The 19,191-nt window shown below is 34.6% G+C and overlaps 1 protein-coding gene across 2 annotated transcripts in view; it reads right to left on the bottom strand.

The window, feature by feature from the left end:
- ZDHHC20 (zDHHC palmitoyltransferase 20) overlaps positions 1-19,191 on the bottom strand; it is a 110,882-nt gene that overhangs the window by 72,008 nt on the left and 19,683 nt on the right. For both annotated transcript variants that reach the window (XM_074216223.1, XM_074216224.1), the window contains exon 2: positions 7,058-7,084. In XM_074216223.1, coding sequence (XP_074072324.1) covers positions 7,058-7,084 — 27 coding nt within the window. The remainder of the gene's footprint in view (positions 1-7,057; positions 7,085-19,191) is intronic.

Here is a 19,191-nt window from a genome sequence, read left to right as displayed (position 1 = left end):
GAAACTACATTTGAAAATGCTGTGGGCCAGGTTTCAGTCCAGATCAGTCAGGTAGTTCAGGCTTGATATAATAAATGTGGGACAATTGGAACATTAATGTCCTGCTGGTGGAGTTGTAAACTGATGTCATTCTGGAAAGCAATCTGGATTTGGAACTATGTCCAAAGGGCAATAAACCTGATCATACTCTTTGATTCATCAATTCCAATACTAGAACTATCTGCTAAAGGAATCTTTAAAAAAAATGGGAAAAGCCTCATATGTTCAAAAATATTTATAGCAGTTCTTTCTGTAGTGGCAAAGTAGAAATTGAGGGGACATACATGAATTGGGGAATTGTTGAACAAGTTATGGTGTGCATATTATGAATGTTAGGGAGTACTATTGATCTATTAAGAAATCATGAGCGATTGGACTTTACAGAAGCATGAGAAGACTTCAATGAGTGAAGTGAACAGAACCAAAAGAACATTGTACACATTAACAACTTGGTGAGATGATCAACTCTGATGGATGCAGTTCCTGAGTTCAGGGATCAACAACATTCCTGAGAGACCTGCTATGGACAATGCTATCAGCATCCAGAGGGGAAAAAACTATTGTCTTAATGCAGAACAAAGCATACTATGTTCACTTTTTAAAATTTTTTTTGTTTTTCTTTCTCATTTTTTTTTCCTTTTTGCCTTAGTACTAACTCTTCTTTTACAACATGACTAAAATGTAAATATGTTAAACAGGAATGTACATGAACAATTTTACCAGACTGTTCATCAACATGGGAAGGGAAGGTGATAGGAAAATGTAGAACTATAAATTTGCAAATGGGATGAATATTGCATATAATTGCAAAAACAAAATTTCAACTGGGCTCAACATCAGAGCAAAGAATATTGAGACTAAAACAAACAAAAAACAACAACAACAAAAAACCAGCACAATAGGTGCAGCTAGATGGCACAGTGGATACAGCACCGACCTTGGAGTCAGGAGCAAATTTTCAGATCAGAGAATGAGAGAAATTTCCAAGAAGAGCCAGTGAATGCCTGGGTGCTGAATACCCAGTCTTTAAATTTTAAATGGGCTAAGAAAAGAGACTTGAGTAGACTTCTAGAAGTCTGGGGAAATGAAAGAAGGAAAAATAATAAAGACAAAGAGGGAGGGACAGAAAGGCTAAAGACTAAACACCAAAAAACCCTGGGAAGAAAGAAATCCCTTTCCAAATTGTAAGTAATTTCAATTAAAGACAGGGCAATGAAGTCAAAATTTCATACATTTCTGAACCTCCTTAATTCCATTATACTTAGGAAAGAAAAAAATTCAACCTGGTAACCATCAACAAAAACAATCAAGAGAGTTAAAAAATCTTACCCCAAACCCCTGGCTTTTAACAAAGCAGAACAGAAACAAATTAAATAAATAAATAAATAAATAAATAAATAAATAAATAAATAAATAAATAATACCATTTTGAATCTTTTTTACAGACTTACTAAAATTCAACCATTTTTGATCCTGTTTTCTTTCCTTCCTTCCTTTTATATAGTTAAAATAACCAACATATATTTATTTGAGGTACTGCTAATTTTCCTCAATATCACCTTGTATAGGTTATATTTCATATTTCTCTTAACTGTCCTGTATGGAGATCAACACTTGAACACATTTGAAAATCAGTAGCAATTTGTCCTGGCAGATATATAAGAAAAGAAGGAATACAGAATGGAGGCAAATTTCCTAAACAACTCAACAAGTCCTTTTTCCTTGCTCCCAGGTTTATCTGATGATGATCTGGAAGCAAGCTGTTGACTCAACTCTCATTTAGCTTTTGCGGGATATATTGTTGGGTGCAGTATCCAAAAATGGATTTGAAGACAGAATGACAATGAAAGCTTTGACTGAAATGAAAAAGATTTTCTAAATCCAAATTAGATAACTGGAAAAATTTTAAAAAGCAGCCAAAAAAAGTAAACAATCTTACTCTGGGACTTATGGGAGTTTTGCTGAATTATATTTGTCAATCCAAAATTTATTTGTAAATAACATATATACAATATGCTGTACAATTTATATATAAAACTATATATGTCATATCCTAGGACTTTACCTAGTAGCTCACTGCTCTAAGCTTTGCATTGAAAGAGACTTAAAGCTTTCCCAAGAATGCATTAAACCCATAGCATCCCTCACTACCTGTTATACCTTGACAATGGTTATAAGAGAATAGTAAGTGGCTTTGAAGAGATTGAAAAATTGAAGCCCAGATGACAGAGACTCGGTAGCCATGAGACCAATGGCAAATACAATGAGACTTTATGCTGTATTTTGTTCCATGAATATACGTGAATTTATTGACTTCAATTTTTACTATTTCTAGGGTTAAAACCAAAGTAACCACCTAGAATAATTCTGATTGTACATAAGCTACTTAATTCTGCCCATCTTTAAAGGCTCTTCTGGATCTGATTGTTTCCAACAGCAATATGGCCTATCAGATATATTGGATGAGGGCTGCCTGTTGTCGAGATTATATGTAGTTCAAGGGTGAAGGGTTAAGTTGAAATCTTACCTATCAGGTGTTATGGTTCAAGGAGAAGAAACTTCCTAAGCACACAGAACTGAAGCATAATTGATCAAGGCATGTTCCAGGGCAGAGAGTGCTGGGGAACATTCCTAGTAAACATGTTTTAGGGTCCATACCTGGGGACTTGGCCCATCCCTGGTGCTTGCCACAAGACAGCTGGAGAAAGTGATTGTATTCAGGATCTGAGCTGTTTTAGCCGAAACTCACTGATCATTGAATTTTTGTAAACCCTTGGACATGTACACTTTTGTGTGAGCACTATAAAGGTCTTACTTGGAAAAATAGGTTTTGGAAGTCACCCCCTTTGGAGAAGACACTGCTGAAGGGACTTTCCCAATCGAGATCCTGGAGTTTGTGACTCAACATCCCTAGCCAGTCAGATTTCCAGGCACTGGAGTATCCTCAGTTGAGTAATTCTTTCTCTTATTTCTTATCTTCCCTTTTCTTTATCTATTCTGATGTTTTTCTTCATATATATGCATATATGTAATTGTTATAAGTATATTAAGTAATAAGTATATTAATCTTTAAAAGTAATCATTGGGGCAGCTAGGTGGCGCAGTGGATAAAGCACCAGCCCTGGAGTCAGGAGTACCTGGGTTCAAATCTGGTCTCAGACACTTAATAATTACCTAGCTGTATGGCCTTGGGTAAGCCACTTAACCCCATTTGCCTTGCAAAAAACCTAAAAAAAAAAGTAATCATTAAATTTTCATTTAAAGACGAGACAGCTCACTCTGTCATTGTGGGACAGATGTGAGTAGATCAAATTGAAAATCTGTGCAGTCCGTAACCCTTTCTGTTACAGTAGTTAAAGTGGTACCTCATAGAAATGGACTATCAATTAATTTATTTTGGACAGATATGGAAGAAAATATTTTAAACTTTCTGCAGTAGAGAAGACAGGCACAGTGCTTATCTCCTGATCTTCCCTCATAAATAATATGAAACAAACCTTTTAACAGAAATCCAATCCACAAAACCCAAAAAAGAGAAACTAGAAGATCTACCTCAAGGTTTGTCCTCCAGGATCGTGGGTGAGCTGGGCATAGAGGGCTGATTCTGCTGGGAGCATAGGGCAGGGTCAGAGCCTGAGAGCTCAACTAGCCTGATCAGTGGGGTGGGTGAGATACTGAGACCCTGAAAGTGCAACCAGTCTGATTGGACATGGGGTGGGTGAGAGTCTGAGAGCTCCAATAGCCTGATCAGCCAATCGGACTAGAGCCTGAAAACCTAAAAGCAGGGCAAGCCTGATGGGCCAACTAGGGGTCAGAGGCACTAGTTGTGGCACAGGAGGTCTGGAACTTGCAGGCAGAGCTGAACCCTTTTCCCAGATCAAACACAATTACAGCCCACCTCTGCCTCAGGCTAAGAGCAGCAGATCTCCCTCAGCTGTGAATAGGGAGAGCAATTACCTTGCCCTAGGGAAACTCCATCACTGATCAAAGATAAAAATACTCAACAGCTTCATCCACCCATTCCAAGTTAAGGGAGAGGGCCTCAAATTAAGGTCACAGACTCTCCAGAGAAAGCAACCAACACAGCCTTCTGGCCCATCCCACTTGGAGTTACTAAACCCAGAGAGTAAAGCCTCTAGGGATCTCAACACCAAACCTCTGTGAATTAGCCCCTAGCCAATATAAGGTCTTAGGAAAATGAAGAAAGGCAAGAAGAAAGGGAGGGGGGGGGGGGGGTCCATAGAAAAATTCCTAGAAGGAAAAGACCCTAACTCAGAGAGACCTCAAACTTCTGAGGAGAATATGATCTGGTTTCCAGCACAGAAATATTTCCCTGAAGAAATCAGGAAGGAGTTTAAAAATCAATTGGAAGATTTGGGAGAGACAATTAACACCTTGCAACAAGAAAACTAATCATTGGAAAATACAATTGGATAAATGCAAAAAGAAAACAATTCTCTCAAAACCTCAATTGGTCAAATGGAAAAAACTCTTTCAAAAATAGAATTGACCAATTGGAAAAGAAGTTGCAAAAGGTAAATGAATAAAATTCTTCTCTAAAAAAAAAGAATGGAGTCTGTGGAAATTAATGATTTTGAGACAGCAAGAGTCTGTTAAACAAAACCAAAAAAATCAAAAAAATGGAAGAAAATGTAAAATACCTCATCAAAAACCACTGACCTTGAGAACCGATAGAGAAGGGACAACCTGAGAATTATAGGTCTTCCTGAAAACATTGAAAAGAAAAAAAACCTGGACTTAATATTATAGGACTTAGTGATGGAAAACTGCCCTGATATCATGGAACCAGAGGGCAAAATTGTTATTGAAAGAATACACTGACACCCTCTGGAAAGAGATCCTAAAATGAAAACACCAAGGAATGTTGTGGCCAAATTCCAGAACTATCAGATAAAAGAGAAAATCCTTCAAGCAGCCAGAAAGAAACAAGTTGGACGGGGTATGACCATGGACAATTAACTGGGTCCAGAATTGAACAAGAGGAGAGATGGATCAAAGAATCATACATAGATTTAAAATGGGAAAGCACGTCAAAGATCATTTAATTAATTATACAGATAAGGAAACTGAAGCTCAGAAGTGACTTATTCAAAGTGATACAGGTAGGAAGAGTCAGATATAAGATTTGAACCCAAATCTTTGGCTTCCAGAAACAGTGTGGCTTGCCTTTGCGAAAAAACACTGTACTTTTAAGGATCCCAAATTTCTTCCTGAAATAAAGGTCTACCTTTTAAACAAAAACATTCCTCATGTCATAAGGATGAGTCATGAAATATGACAGTCTCTGAAGAATTGATGTTGTGAGTCACCCAAGGGACAACAAACAGGAAGGCATGAAGTGGGAGTGAGCATGTGATATAAAGAATATGAGAGACGTTATAATTAGAAAAAGAAGTGGTTTGGTCATAGAGGCAAGAGGGAAAGAAGTCTCAGCTCAAATCCCACCTTCTGTAAGAATGCTTTCCTAGGCATCCTTTCCCAGCTAGGATTATCTTCAACTTTCTACGTATACACTTCCTTTTCTTAATTTCCTATCAGACTGAACTCCTTGAGAGCAGGGACTGTTTTTCGGCCTTTCATTTTGTCCTCAGCACAATGCCACATAATGAGCTTAACTGTCTGATGAACAGCTACACAGTTCTGCTGGAGGCAGCTGGGTGACCTATGAACAGAGACTGAACTTGGGAAGACTCAAGTTGAATCTGGTCTCAGATACTAGCAATGTGGCACTGGTAAGTCATTGAATCTCTGACTACTTTTTCCTGTAAAATGAGGATAGCAAGAGTAACTACTTTACAGGATTTTTGTGAGGATAATATTGGAAAAGTGTTATACAAACATTAAAGTGTAGGATAATATTGGAAAAGTGTTATACAAACATTAAAGTGCTACATAAATGCTAGCTATAATGAATTATTATTATTATTATTATTATTATTATTATTATTATTATTATTTGAAGGAAAGCCTCCAAAACATTGTGTGGACCTTCTGAAGTTTTTATGAGAGGTTAAGGGCAAAAGTCATAATAAAAGGGGTTATGATCTCACCACTTAAGAGAGAACTGATGATGGGTCAGAGTCTATAGCAATCAAAAGATCAAACTGATGAGGTCACAGATTCAGAACATTGACAATATCCCATTGCTTTTCCCCAAACCCCTCTATTTCTGTAATCACCATTTTATTTTTGTAATCACTCATTTCTTAGTGCTTCTGAAACCTGCTTTCTACTTGTATGACATTTTGGGAAAATTTTCTTTCAATCTGTTTATCCTACTTGACTTTATTTCACTTTTATTTTTGTAAGGTTCCTTTTCAAAATGTGATGACACTGTGATTAATAATTAGTCTACTTACTAAAGGAAAAATCTGGTAAGAGTATTTCCAAAAAATGAAGATCATCTTGTTAATTATACAAACCCCCAAAAGTTACAAAGTTGAATATATTTAAATCCCATACAACGATAGCATTTTTCACTGTCAAAAATAGTTGACCCTCATACACAATGATTCAGTTAACCTTTGTCCTCAACCATGTGCCAATTATTTTATTATGATAGCTAGATTCACAAATGAACTTACCTAAGTCTTTGAAATATTCATGGACTACCATGCCTACTATATATATATACATATATGTATATATATACACATATATAGATATATATTAAGAAGTTTAAGGAAAGAGAAATTAGGTTAAGTATGTATATAAATAGAATAGAGTAAGGGTGCTAGAGAGACCTTTAAAATTTTCATTACTAATCTCATTTAGAGAACCAATAAAAAATAAATGAAAAGATTCTAAATGAGTGGGAATAAAATCTAGTATCCAACATCATTTTTTAAAATGCTTTAACTTTGAAACACATATGTATTATTCTACTTTACAAAAATATATGCATTAATGCACTTACTATAACATGATTTAAAGGATCACTATGTCCTTAATATGCCAAAATTATTTAAACATAACTAAATTTCAAAAAAATGCTTACCTTTTTCTTCTTGTGCAGCAATAGTAACTGGAATAAAAGAAAAATACAGTAAACAAATCTACTTTAAATATTAAGAAAATGTTTCATTTTATTCATTCTTATCAGTTTTTTTCTTTAAATGAGAAATTAAATTGTCTATATTTGATTACTTGTACATAGAACTTGAAGACATTCAGAAAATCATCACACAATTTGCCCAATTATCGATAGGTTCATATATTTGAGGAATACTAATACTCAAGGCTATAACATTTTTTAGATCTTTCTTCCATGTAATCATATGGATGAAAACTGTCTACACTATTTACACTTCTCATTCCTTTGCAATCTGGCATCTGACCTCATCACTAAACAGCTTGCTCTTTCCAAGTTTACCAGAAAACATTTTTTTTTGCTTTTAAATGAATTTGAATTTTATTACTCACAGCAATAATGATGATATACATTTGAAAATCAGTACTATGTATATTGGGATATATATATGTATAGAAAAATATATATATATATATATGAAAAGGAAATTTACTTTTTTGTGATTCCAAATATGGATTTGATGCAATAAATAAAGAAATGTTCTATCACTCTTCCCATCTACCCCTCTCCCTGAAAAACTATGCCTAACATTGGTCACCCACATTGGGAACAAAGAGATTAGATATTCTCAAAGGTAAGTATATGAGTACTGACCTTTTAAAAAACATTTTAATGATGTCTTTTACTTTCTAATCATATTCATTTCTGAATGTATTCTTCTTCTTCCAGGGATTCTGCCTTTAATTTTTTAAGTTTAATTTTATTCTCAACTTAAGAAACAAACTATTATTTCTAAGAATTTAAAATTAGAGAGGTTGGAGAAAAATTGGGAATAAAAGCAATCCAAGAAACTAAGAAAATTACAAAAAGAGTCAAATGAGAGATTCAAAATCTTAAAGAAACTAGCTCCATGAAAATTAGAAATGGGCAAAGGGAAGCAAGACACCAAGAAATAATAAACAAAATCAAAAGTGATCCCTCCTTTGTTACAAGGATTTGGGGGGTGGAAGGAGAGGATAAACATTTCAGCCATATTACATTCTATATATCTACACACCCAATAGTTGTATTTTTTTCAACTCTCTTCCATGGGCAAGAATGACTCTTATAATGACAGTTTTTTCAGTTTCATTTTAGTTTTTTGGTTACATGTCATATTTTTTCTTGAATTGTGTTTCTCTGCTGAATATATGTATATATTTGCTTTTCTGAATTCTTCTTATTAGTTGACTTATGGGACAGAAATATACCATTTCATTCATGTAGCATAATTTGTCCAGTCATTTCCCAGTTAATCAGCAATTATTCTTTAAAATTCTTTTCTACTTAACAAGGGCTGCAATGAATGTGTACGTGAGAACTTTTTTTTTAATCTTTGACTTCAATGTGGTTTATGTCTAGGTGGATAGGATCTCTCAGTCAAATAATCTGAACACTTAAATCCCTGCTTTAGAATCATTCCAAAATGCTTTCTACAATGGCTGGACAAATTCACTATCTTTTTAGATGTATTAGCCCTTCCAGAATTGAATTTCCATCTACTGTCATCTTTGCCACTTTCCTGCACAACATAAATAAAACCTCAGTTATTTGGATTTGCATTACTCTTATTATAAGTGTTGGGGCAATCTTTCATATATGACTGTTAATCAAGACAACAAATTTTATTAAGTGCCTTCTATATACCACATATTGTTCTAACCCACTGGATATACAAGAAAAGACAGAGACAATTCCTGGTCTCAACTTGCTCATAATCTAACTGGGAAAGCAACACACACACACACACACACACACACACACACACACACACACACACACACACACAGTTTTTTACAAACAAGAAATAAGCAAAACAAAAACTGGAATTAATCAACAGAGGAAAAGTACAAGTGCTAAGAGAGATCAGGAAAAGGTTTCTGGTTGAAAGTGGGATTTTAGTTATGACCTGAAGGGAGCCAGGGAAATCTGGAAAAAGAGAAGAGAAAGAGAATTTCAAAATAGGAGACAGCAAGTGAAAATGCCCAGGGAAAAGGAGGAAAATGTCACTGAAAAACAGAGTACATGGAGAGGGGTCAAGTGGGTTTTGCATGCAGTTTGCAATTCTTCTTTTAAGAAGTGTTTATTCATTAATGTTTTTTGATCACTTGTCCATCTAATGATATAAATTGTTAAATCTGATAGCTTTTTCTTAGTTGTCATAATTCTTGACCTTTTCCCCCTTGCATGATATTCCCTCTTCCTGTTTAACTTTTCTTTTTGGGTTTCTCTGGCACTTTTCTTCCCTGATTCTCTTCCTACTGGTTTGGTCACTTCTAATCAGTTTCCTTAAGGGACAAAAATATTACATCATCATATCTACATGAGAAAAGCTCCACTGTCTGAAATTGAAGCTGTATGACAGAACTATACTCTCCTTTTTCAAGAGTGAAAAGTATACCTATATAATATTATTTTCTGTTTATAAAAAATGCAGTTGGGTGACATAGGACTTTAAGTTAAGAAAACCATATCATGTCACTTAATCCCTAGCTATGAGAATCAGAGAAAGTAACAGTCTCTCTGCTTAAGTTTCCTCTTCTATAAAATAATGTAATTAAATTACACTACTAAGGTTCTACCTTAGTCAAATGGAAACATGCAGTTACCTACTAGGAGAGTCAGAACAAGTTAAGGTATTTGAATGTAATAGAATACTTTGTTCTATAAGAAACCATGAGTCAGACTTTAGAGAAGCATGGTAAGAATTATATGAACTGAGGCTGAGGGAAGGGAGCAGAACCAGGAGAACATTGTACACATTAACAACAACATTGTGAGATGATCAAAGATCAAAGATAACCCTGAGAGAGCCATGTTATGGACAAAGCAATCCACATACAAAGGGGAAAAAACCCACAAACTCTGAAAGCATATTTTGTTCACTTTTTTAAAATTTCTGTTTTTCCTATCTCACAGTTTCTTTCTTTCCCCTTAATCCTAATTCCTCTTGCAAAAAATGACTTCTAAATATGCTACACACAAATGTACATGTATAACTTTTACCAGACTGTTCACTACCAAGGCAGGGGGAGGGGGAGGAAAGGAAGAGTGACAGAAAAATGTGTAAGAAAAATCTGCAAGTAGATAAATGATGAAAAATGACCATAGCATGAAATTGGAAAAACAAAATGAAGTATCAATTAAAAGAAAAGAAATAAGAACCAGAGGCTTTCTTGAGGCAGAAAACAGACTTAGTGAGTAATCTAAAAGGGCTGGGGTAACTCAAGCTGCCTCAATTCTCCTAGCATCCTGTCCCACAACATTCACCCCTATACTCTAGACAATGTACTAAAAAACAGAAACTTCATCTTGCTGACAATGGTTTATAGAGTCAAAGATGTGTTTTTTTCTAGTAGCAATATATGGCTGTGAGAGTTGGACTAAAAGGAAAGCTGAGCACCACAGACTCAATTTTTCAGTTTTTTGAATTATGGGCCTGGAGAAGACCTGTAAGAGTTCCCTGGACAACAAGATCAAATCTGTCAATATTTTAATTCAGGTTATTGACTAGAAGATCAAATACAGAAGCATTAGAAAATATGAGTCCTATTCAACAGCTGACTTTTATTTACTTGTGTTAGTACCTTGTGATTTATTTACACCATAATTAACTTTCTAATACCCTCTTCTTCACAGAAGCTTCCCTTAAACAACTGACAACATCTAACTGAACAACTGACTTACAGAGAACAAAATTCATAGGGAAGATGCAGAAAAGCAATGAAAATATCATCTCATTTGATACAATGGCCTAGTAAAGTAGTACACAGATTAAGTTTTATTATCCCTATTTTAAAGATAAGAGGCTATGACTTTCCTATGGTGAATATCTATTATGTATCATAAATCCACGTGACCCATTCTTTTCACTGTATACACACTACTTCAGGGGGATACAGCTACTAAGTATTCTGAAGCAATAAATACCGAGTATTTAGCCTTGGGTTGTTTGCCACCCAACTCCCTTTTCCCCCTTCAAACTAATAGGGGATCTACTAAGAGGAATAAAGAGTATGCTGACAGATACTATCACTACCAAACTACATTATTAACCAACCTCTCCTACTTAGGCAAAATTGGGAGCAAATAAGGTTCTGAATAGATTCTATGAGTGATAATTCATTCTTTCCATACAAGAATTTAATAGTCATGTTTGTTCCTCCAAATACAGACAATTGGAAATGTTTTCTTTCACATACTCCATTTTCAATTTCTCAGCTACTCTTCCTTCTTCCATAGCTTCTCCCTGATAATTTAAAACAACAATACCTCACAAATTAAAGCCCTCCTACCCCCTGACAAAATCTACTCATTTTTTTACTTAAAAATGCTTAAAGATGTGCATTCTGGTGAATAACTTTTTTCCTTCACATTCACCCTTGTGAAGAATTATCTGAGGGGGCAGCTAGGTGGCGCAGTGGATGGAACACTGGCCTTGGAGTCAGGAATACCTGGGTTCAAATTTGACCTCAGACACTTAATAATTACCTAGCCATGTGACCTTGGGCAAGCCACTTAACCCCATTGCCTTGAAAACTCTAAAAAAAAAATTATCTGAAAAAGATGAGATGAAAAAAGGGAAGGAAAAGGACCCAAATGTATAAGATATCTACAGCAGCTCTTTTCTGATGGCAAGGAACTGGAAATTGAGGGGGATGCCCATCAGTTGCAGAATGGGTGAACAAACTGTGTGGTATGTGATTATGATGGAATGCTATTCTGCTATAAGAAATAATAAAAAGGATGCTCTCAGTAAATCTGGAAAGACTTACATAAGCAGATGCAATGTGAAATGTACTGTATAAAAAGTAACAGCACTGTTGTAGGATGATCACCTGTAAATGACAGCTTTTCTCAACAGTACTGTAACCCAGGACAACTCTAAAGGACTTAAGATAAAGGCTATCCATCCCCCAAAAGAAAGAGCTGATGGTGTCTTAACACAGATTGAAGTATACTGTTTTTTTAGCTTTATTTTTCATGAAATTTTTTTGTGTGGGGGGGAGAAGAGGAGTTTGTTTTCTTTCACAAGATTGTTATAGAAATTTTCTTAAGAAGTATGCAGTTAAGGGCAGTTAGGGGCAACTAGGTGGCGCAGTGGATAGAGTACCGGCCCTGGAGTCAGAAGGACTTGAGTTCAAATTCTACCTCAGACATTTAATGATTACCTAGCTGTGTGACCTTGGGCAAGTCACTTAAACCCACTGCCAGCAAAAACAACAAAAAACAAAATAAAAAAGTAGGCAATAAAATGTAATATCATTTGATCTAGATGTTAAGGAGGTTTTTGGTTGTTTTATTCTTTGCCCCTTTTTCTTTCTACTATTTTCCTTTTGCTTTGTTGATATATTTAAATGTTTTTACATAATAAACCTTTCCTAAAAAAATTATTTGAAAATGTTATATCCCTTAACCTTTTCCCACCAATTTTTAAACATTTTTATTTAAAGTTTTGAGTTGCAAATTCTATCACTTCCTTTCTTCCTCCTTTTATTGCTCCCTGAGATGGTAAGCAATCAGATATAGTTTTTAAATGTATAATTATATAAAATATTTCCATATTAGTTGTTCTATACAAGAAGATTTGGTTAAAGGAAAACAAATTTAAGAAAGTGAAAAAATAGCATTACTGATTCACTCTATTCAACAGATATTAGTTCTTTCTTTGGAGGTAGATAATACATTTGATCATGAATCCTTTGAGATTGTCTTGGTTAACAGCATTGCTGAGAATAGCACTAAGTCATTCACAGTTCTTCATCAAACAATATTGTTCTTATTGTGCATATTCTCCTGGTTCTGTTCATTTCACTATGCATCAGTTCATGTAAATCCTTCCAGGATTTTCTGGAATCATCCTGTTTGTCATTTCTTATAACACAATAATATTGCATTACAACTAATTACCACAGCTTTTTTTAGTCATTCCCCAATTGATAGGAATCCCTTAATGTCCAATTCTTAGCCATCACCAAAAATAAATATATCCTTTCCCCTTTTTTTGTATGCCTTTAGGAAATATAGACCTAGCAGTGTATTGGTGAATCAAAGAGTATGCAGTTTTATTGCCCTCTGGGCACAGTTCCAGAGGCTGGGTCAGTTCACAACTCCACAACAATTCATTAATGTTCCAGTTTTCCCACATTCCCTCCAAAATTTTCCTTTGTCATATTAGCCACTCTGGTAATTGTAAGGAGGTAATTCATTTCCATTTCTCTGATCAAAAGTGATTTAAATTTTTTTTTCATATATTATAGCTTTGTCTGAAAACCACCTGTCCAAGTCCTTGACCATTTATCAATTTTTTTACTCAGGTCTCTATTGACAAATGAGGTCTTTATCATACATTCCTGTTGCAAAATCCTTCCCCTCACTTCAAAATTCCCATTGGTTTTGTTTGTGCAAAATCTTTTTAGTTTTATATAATCAAAATTATTTTACATTTTGTAATACCCTCTATTCCTTTTGAACTAGATTTCCCCTTTATCCATAAATCTGATAAACTATTCCTTTGTCTCTAGGTATAACATCTTATCAGCAAAGTGACAATTTTGTTTCTTCATTGCCTATTCTAATTTTTTCAATTTCTTTTTCACCTCATATTGCTTTATTGAATATTTCTAGTACAATATTAAATAATAGAAGTGATAATGGACATTCTTGCTTACAGATAATGCTAGCTGATGGTTTTAGCTAAATATTATCATTTAAGGTAGCCTCCATTTATTCCTATGCTCTCTAGTGTTTTGGGGTTTTTTGCAAGGCAATAGAGTTAAGTGACTTGTCTACGGTCACACAGCTAAATAATTATTAAGTGTATGAAGTCTGATTTGGACTTAGGTCCTCCTGACTCCAGGGACAGTCACTGTGCCACCTAGCTGTCCCACTCTCTAGTGTTTCTAAAAAGGAATGGTTACTGTATTTTCTCAAAGGATTTTTCAGCATCTATTGAGATAATCATACAATTTCTACTGGTTTTGTTATTGATATGTCAATTATGCTAATAGTTTTCCTACTGAACCAGCCCTGCATTCCTGATATAAATCCCATTTGATCATGATAAATTGCTATAATCTTTCTGCTAGTAATTTATTTAAAACTTTTTGCATCAATATTCATTAGGTAAATTGACTTATAATTTTTTTGTTTTGCTTCTTCTTGTTTTAGATAGCAACACCATACCTGTGTCATAAAAGTAATTTTGTAAGACTCTGCCTATCTTTCCACAGTTTATATAGTATTAGGATTGTTTGAATGTTTGGTAGAATTCACTTATATATATTCTTCTGGTTCTGCGATTGTTTTCCTAGAAAATTCACAGTTGGCTGTTCAGTTTCTTTTTATAGGATTGGGTTATTTAAGTACTTTATTTTTTCTGTTAAACTGGATAGTTTATATTTTTTCAGTTCAGAATAATTTAACTTTATCTTTTAATTTTATTTATTCAGTTAGTTTTTTAGTTTTTTGCAAGGCAATGGGGTTAAGCGGCTTGCCCAAACCTACACAGCTAGGTAATTATTAAGTGTCTGATGCCAGATTTGAACTCAGGTACTCCTGACTCCAGGGCCGGTGCTCTACGCACTGCGCCACCTAACTGCCCCCTTAACTTTATTTTCATATATTGAGATATTACATTTTTTTTCAACCAATCAACATTTATTTTGAGTTTTTTGAGTTTTACAATTGTCCCCCATTCTTGCTTTGCTCCCCCCCTCCATAGAAGGTAGTTAATCTTTACATTGATTTCATGGTATACATTGATCTAAGTTGAATGTGATGAGAGAGAAATCAATATCCTTAAATAAAAAAAATAAAGTATAAGAAACAGCAAAATTACATGAGATACCAGGTTTGTTTTCCCCCGAAATTGACGGTAATAGTCTTTCATCTTTGTTCAAACTCCACATTTCTTTCTCTGGATACAGATGGTATTCTCTATCGCAGATAGTCCAAAATTGTCCCTGATTGTTGCACTGATGGAATGAGCAAGTTGTTGATCATCACCCCCATGTTGCTGTTAAGGTGTACAATGTTTTTCTGCTTCTGCTCATCTCGCTCAGCATCATTTCATGCAAATCCTTCCATGCTTCCCTGAATTCCCATCCCTCCTGGTTTCTAATAGAACAGTGTTCCATGACATACATATACTACAGTTTGTTAAGCCATTCCCCAATTGAAGGACATTCACTTAATTTCCAATTCTTTCCCACCACAAACAGGGCTGCTATGAATGTTTTTACCCTTTTTTATCATCTCTTCAGGTTATAGACCCAGTAGTAGTATTGCTGGATGAAAGGGTATGCACATTTTTGTTGCCTTTTGGGCATAATTCTAAATTGCTCTCCAGAAAGGTTGGATGAGTTCACACCACCAACAATTTATTAGTGTCCCAGATTTCCCACATCCCTTCCAACATTGATCATTTTCCTTTCTGTTCAAATTGGCCAGTCTGAAAGGTGTGACATGGTACCTCAGAGATGCTTTAATTCGCATTTCTCTACTAAGTAGTGATTTTGAACAATTTTTCATGACTATGGATCGCTTTGGTTTTCTCATCTGTAAACTGCCTTTGCATATCCTTTGACCATTTATCAATTGGGGAAGGTAATTTATATTTTTTGCAGATATTCATCCATTTCATTTATATTATTAAATTTATTGACACATAATTGGGCAAAATAGCTCCTAACAATTGTCTTAATTTTCTCTTCAATAGAACTGAATTCATTCCTTTCATTTTTGATACTAGTAATTTGGTTTTCTTCTTTCTTTTTTTAATCAAATTAACCAGTGGTTTATCTCATTTATTTGAGTCCCCCCCATAAAACCAGTTAAGTTTTATTTATTAGTTCTATGATTTTCTTATTTTCAATTTTATTCATCTCTCCTTTGATTTTCAGGAGTTCTAATTTGGTGCTCAACTGGAGATTTAAAATTTTTCTTTTAGTTTTTTGATAGTTGAATGTCTAATTCACTGACCTGCTTTTTCTCTATTTTGTGATTTAAGGAATTAAGAGAAATTAATTTTTCCTATATGTACCATTTTGGCTGCATCCCATTTTCTTTAATGAAATTATCGATCGTCTATGTGATCTGTTCTTTGATGAAGCTGTTTTTTACAATTAAATTATTTAATTTCCAATTAATTTTCAATCTCTTTCCATTGTCCATTAATGAATGTAATTTTTATTGCTGTTTGATCTGAAAAGGATGTAATTACTATTTCTGCTTTTTTTGCATTATGTTTTTATGGTCTAGCACATGGTTAGTTTTTATGTAGGTGCCATATACGACTTTTTGTTTCCATTCAATTTTTCTCCAGAGCTTTTTCATATTTTTTTGTACCTCCTTAACTTCTTTCTTGTGTAGATTACATTTATCCTCTTCCAAGAGGAGAAAGTTGAGGGCCCCCAATATTAGCTCCTGTAACTCATTCAACTTCTTCAGAAATTTAGATGCTATACCATTTGATGCATGTATTTTCATAACTTCATTATCTATGGTACCATTCAGCAAGATATAGTTTGTCTTTATCTTTCTTAATTAGATCTGTTTTTGTTTTTGCTTTGTCTGAGATCATGATTTCTTTGCTTCTGCGGAAGCATAAAAGATTCTTCTTCAGCTCCACAAAAGATTCTTTGTTTATTTGCTTCAAATGTGTGCCCTGTAAACATATTGTAGGATTCTGGTTTTTAATCCATTCTGCTACCCACTTCTGTTTTATGGGTGAGTTCCTATCACTTACATCTATAATAATGATAACTGTTTATTCCCCTTCATGCTATTTTCCTCTTTCTCTTTTACTACCCCCTCCCTCACTCATAAATTTTACTTTTGATACCACTTTTTTCTAATATACTTCCTTTTATCAGTCACCCTTCCCCCTTATATTATCCCTATTTCTTTTTATTTACTTAGAGATTAAGATAAGACTTCTGTATCCAAATGAGTGTATTACTTTTTGAACCAGTTTTTATGTAAGATTTAAGCTTTGCCTGACAACCCCCCTCCCCCCAAGTTCCCCTCCATTATAATAGCTCTTTTATGTGAGATAATATTTCATTCAGTTTCCTCTCTTCTTCTTCCAGTACAATTTTCCTTCTCACTCCTTTATTTTGTTTTCGGGGGGGCACTTTCCCATCAAAAACACTTTATATTTATATCCTTTATGTATGTGCTTGCTTTCTAATTTAACTAATAAAGTTAAAAATTACAAATATCATCTTGCCATAAAAATATATAGTTTAACTTAATTGAATTTAAGTTTTACCTTTCTTGTTTCCTTTTTTTGCCTTTTTAATGTTTCCCTTGAGACTTGTATGTGGAGGTCAAAGTTTTTATTCAGGTTTGATATTTTAATTAGAAATTCTTGAAAGTCTTCTGTTATGTTAAATGTCTCTCTTTTTCTCCTGAAAAATTATATCCAGTTGTGCTGGGAAGGTGATTCTTGGTTGTAATCCTAACTCCTTTGTTTTCTGATATATCATACTCTAAGCCGTCTAGCTCTTTAATGTAGAAATTGCCAAATCCTATATAATTCTGACTTGTAGTGCCAGGATATTTGAATGATTTCTTTTTGGCTGCTTCTAATACTTTTTTCTTGATTCTATAAATTCTGGAATTAGGCTATAATGTTCCTGGGAGTTTTCATTTTGGGGTCTCTTTCAGGCAGTAGGCAGTGGATTCATTCAATTTCTCTTCTGCCTATTTTCTTTGATAACTTCTTGAAAGATGTTGTCCAGGCTTTTTTTTTAATCATGTTTTTCAGGTAGTCTAATAATTTTTATATTATCTCTTCTGAATCTATTTTATAGGTCAATAGCTTTCCCATTGAGAAATTTCACATCTAATTTTTTTTTAGGTTTTTGCAAGGCAAATGGGGTTAAGTGACTTGCCCAAGGCCACACAGCTAGATGATTATTAAGTGTCTGAGGCCAGATTAGAACTTAGGTACTCCTGACTCCTGGGCCTGTACTCAATACACTGTGCCACTTAGCTGCCCCCACATCTAATTTTTTAACTTTTTTGCTTGTTATATATTTTGATGTCTCAGTCATTAGTTTCCATTTCTTCAATTTTAAATTTTAAGGAATTATTTTCTTCAATGAGTTATTGCATTTCCTTTTCCATTTGGCCAATTCTACTTTTTAGGAATTATTTTTCTTGGTAAATTTTTGTGTATCTTTTTTTTACATGACTTTTTTTTTTACATGAGACACTTGCATTACTTTCATTTATTTTCCCAATGATTCTTCTCTTCTAATTTGCTTGTTAAAATTCCTTTTAAGCTCTTCCAGGAATTCTTTTGGGCCTTTAAACCAAATTACATTTTTCTGTGAAGCTTCACATAGTCATTTTGACACTACTGTCATCTTCTCAATTTATGCTTTCAGCTTTCCTATCACAATGAAAACTTTCTATAGTCAAGCTTTTTTTTTGGCTAATTTTTTTTTAGGTTTTTTTGCAAGGCAAATGATGTTAAGTGGCTTGCCCAAGGCCACATAGCTAGGTGATTATTAAGTGCCTGACACCAGATTTGAACCCAGTTACTCCTGACTCCAAGGCCGGAGCTTTATCCACTACGCCACCTAGCCACCCCTTAGCTAATTTTTTTATGATTTGTCATTTTTATGTGAGAGTTGGGCTCTGGTCCTACATTATCCCAAACTTTTTGTATGGGGAGTCTGAGTCTTACTGCTGGCTTTCACTGGGCTTCAGGGCTTAGCTCTTTGCTTTCTCTAGGAGATATTCTTCCCTTCTGACTGGTACTAGGGGTTGAGGACTTCCCTGGACATGGGGTTTGGTTGCTGCACTGCTCCAGGAGTGGGGTTTGGGGCTGGAGTGCTATGATAAGTCTTTCAAATGGCTGGCCCTATGTCATGGAACACTATTGTTCTATTAGAAACCAGGAGGGATTTCAGGGAAACCTGGAGGAATTTGCATGAACTAATGATGCTGAGTGAGATGAACAGAACCAGAAAAACACTGTACACCCTAACAGCAACATGGGAGTGATGTTCAAGCTTGAAGGACTTGCTCATTCCATCAGTGCAACAATC

This window comes from Macrotis lagotis, chromosome 1, assembly GCF_037893015.1.
Source record: "Macrotis lagotis isolate mMagLag1 chromosome 1, bilby.v1.9.chrom.fasta, whole genome shotgun sequence".
NCBI classification, from domain to species: Eukaryota; Metazoa; Chordata; class Mammalia; order Peramelemorphia; family Peramelidae; genus Macrotis; species Macrotis lagotis.
This window is presented reverse-complemented; position numbering and strand designations above follow the sequence as displayed.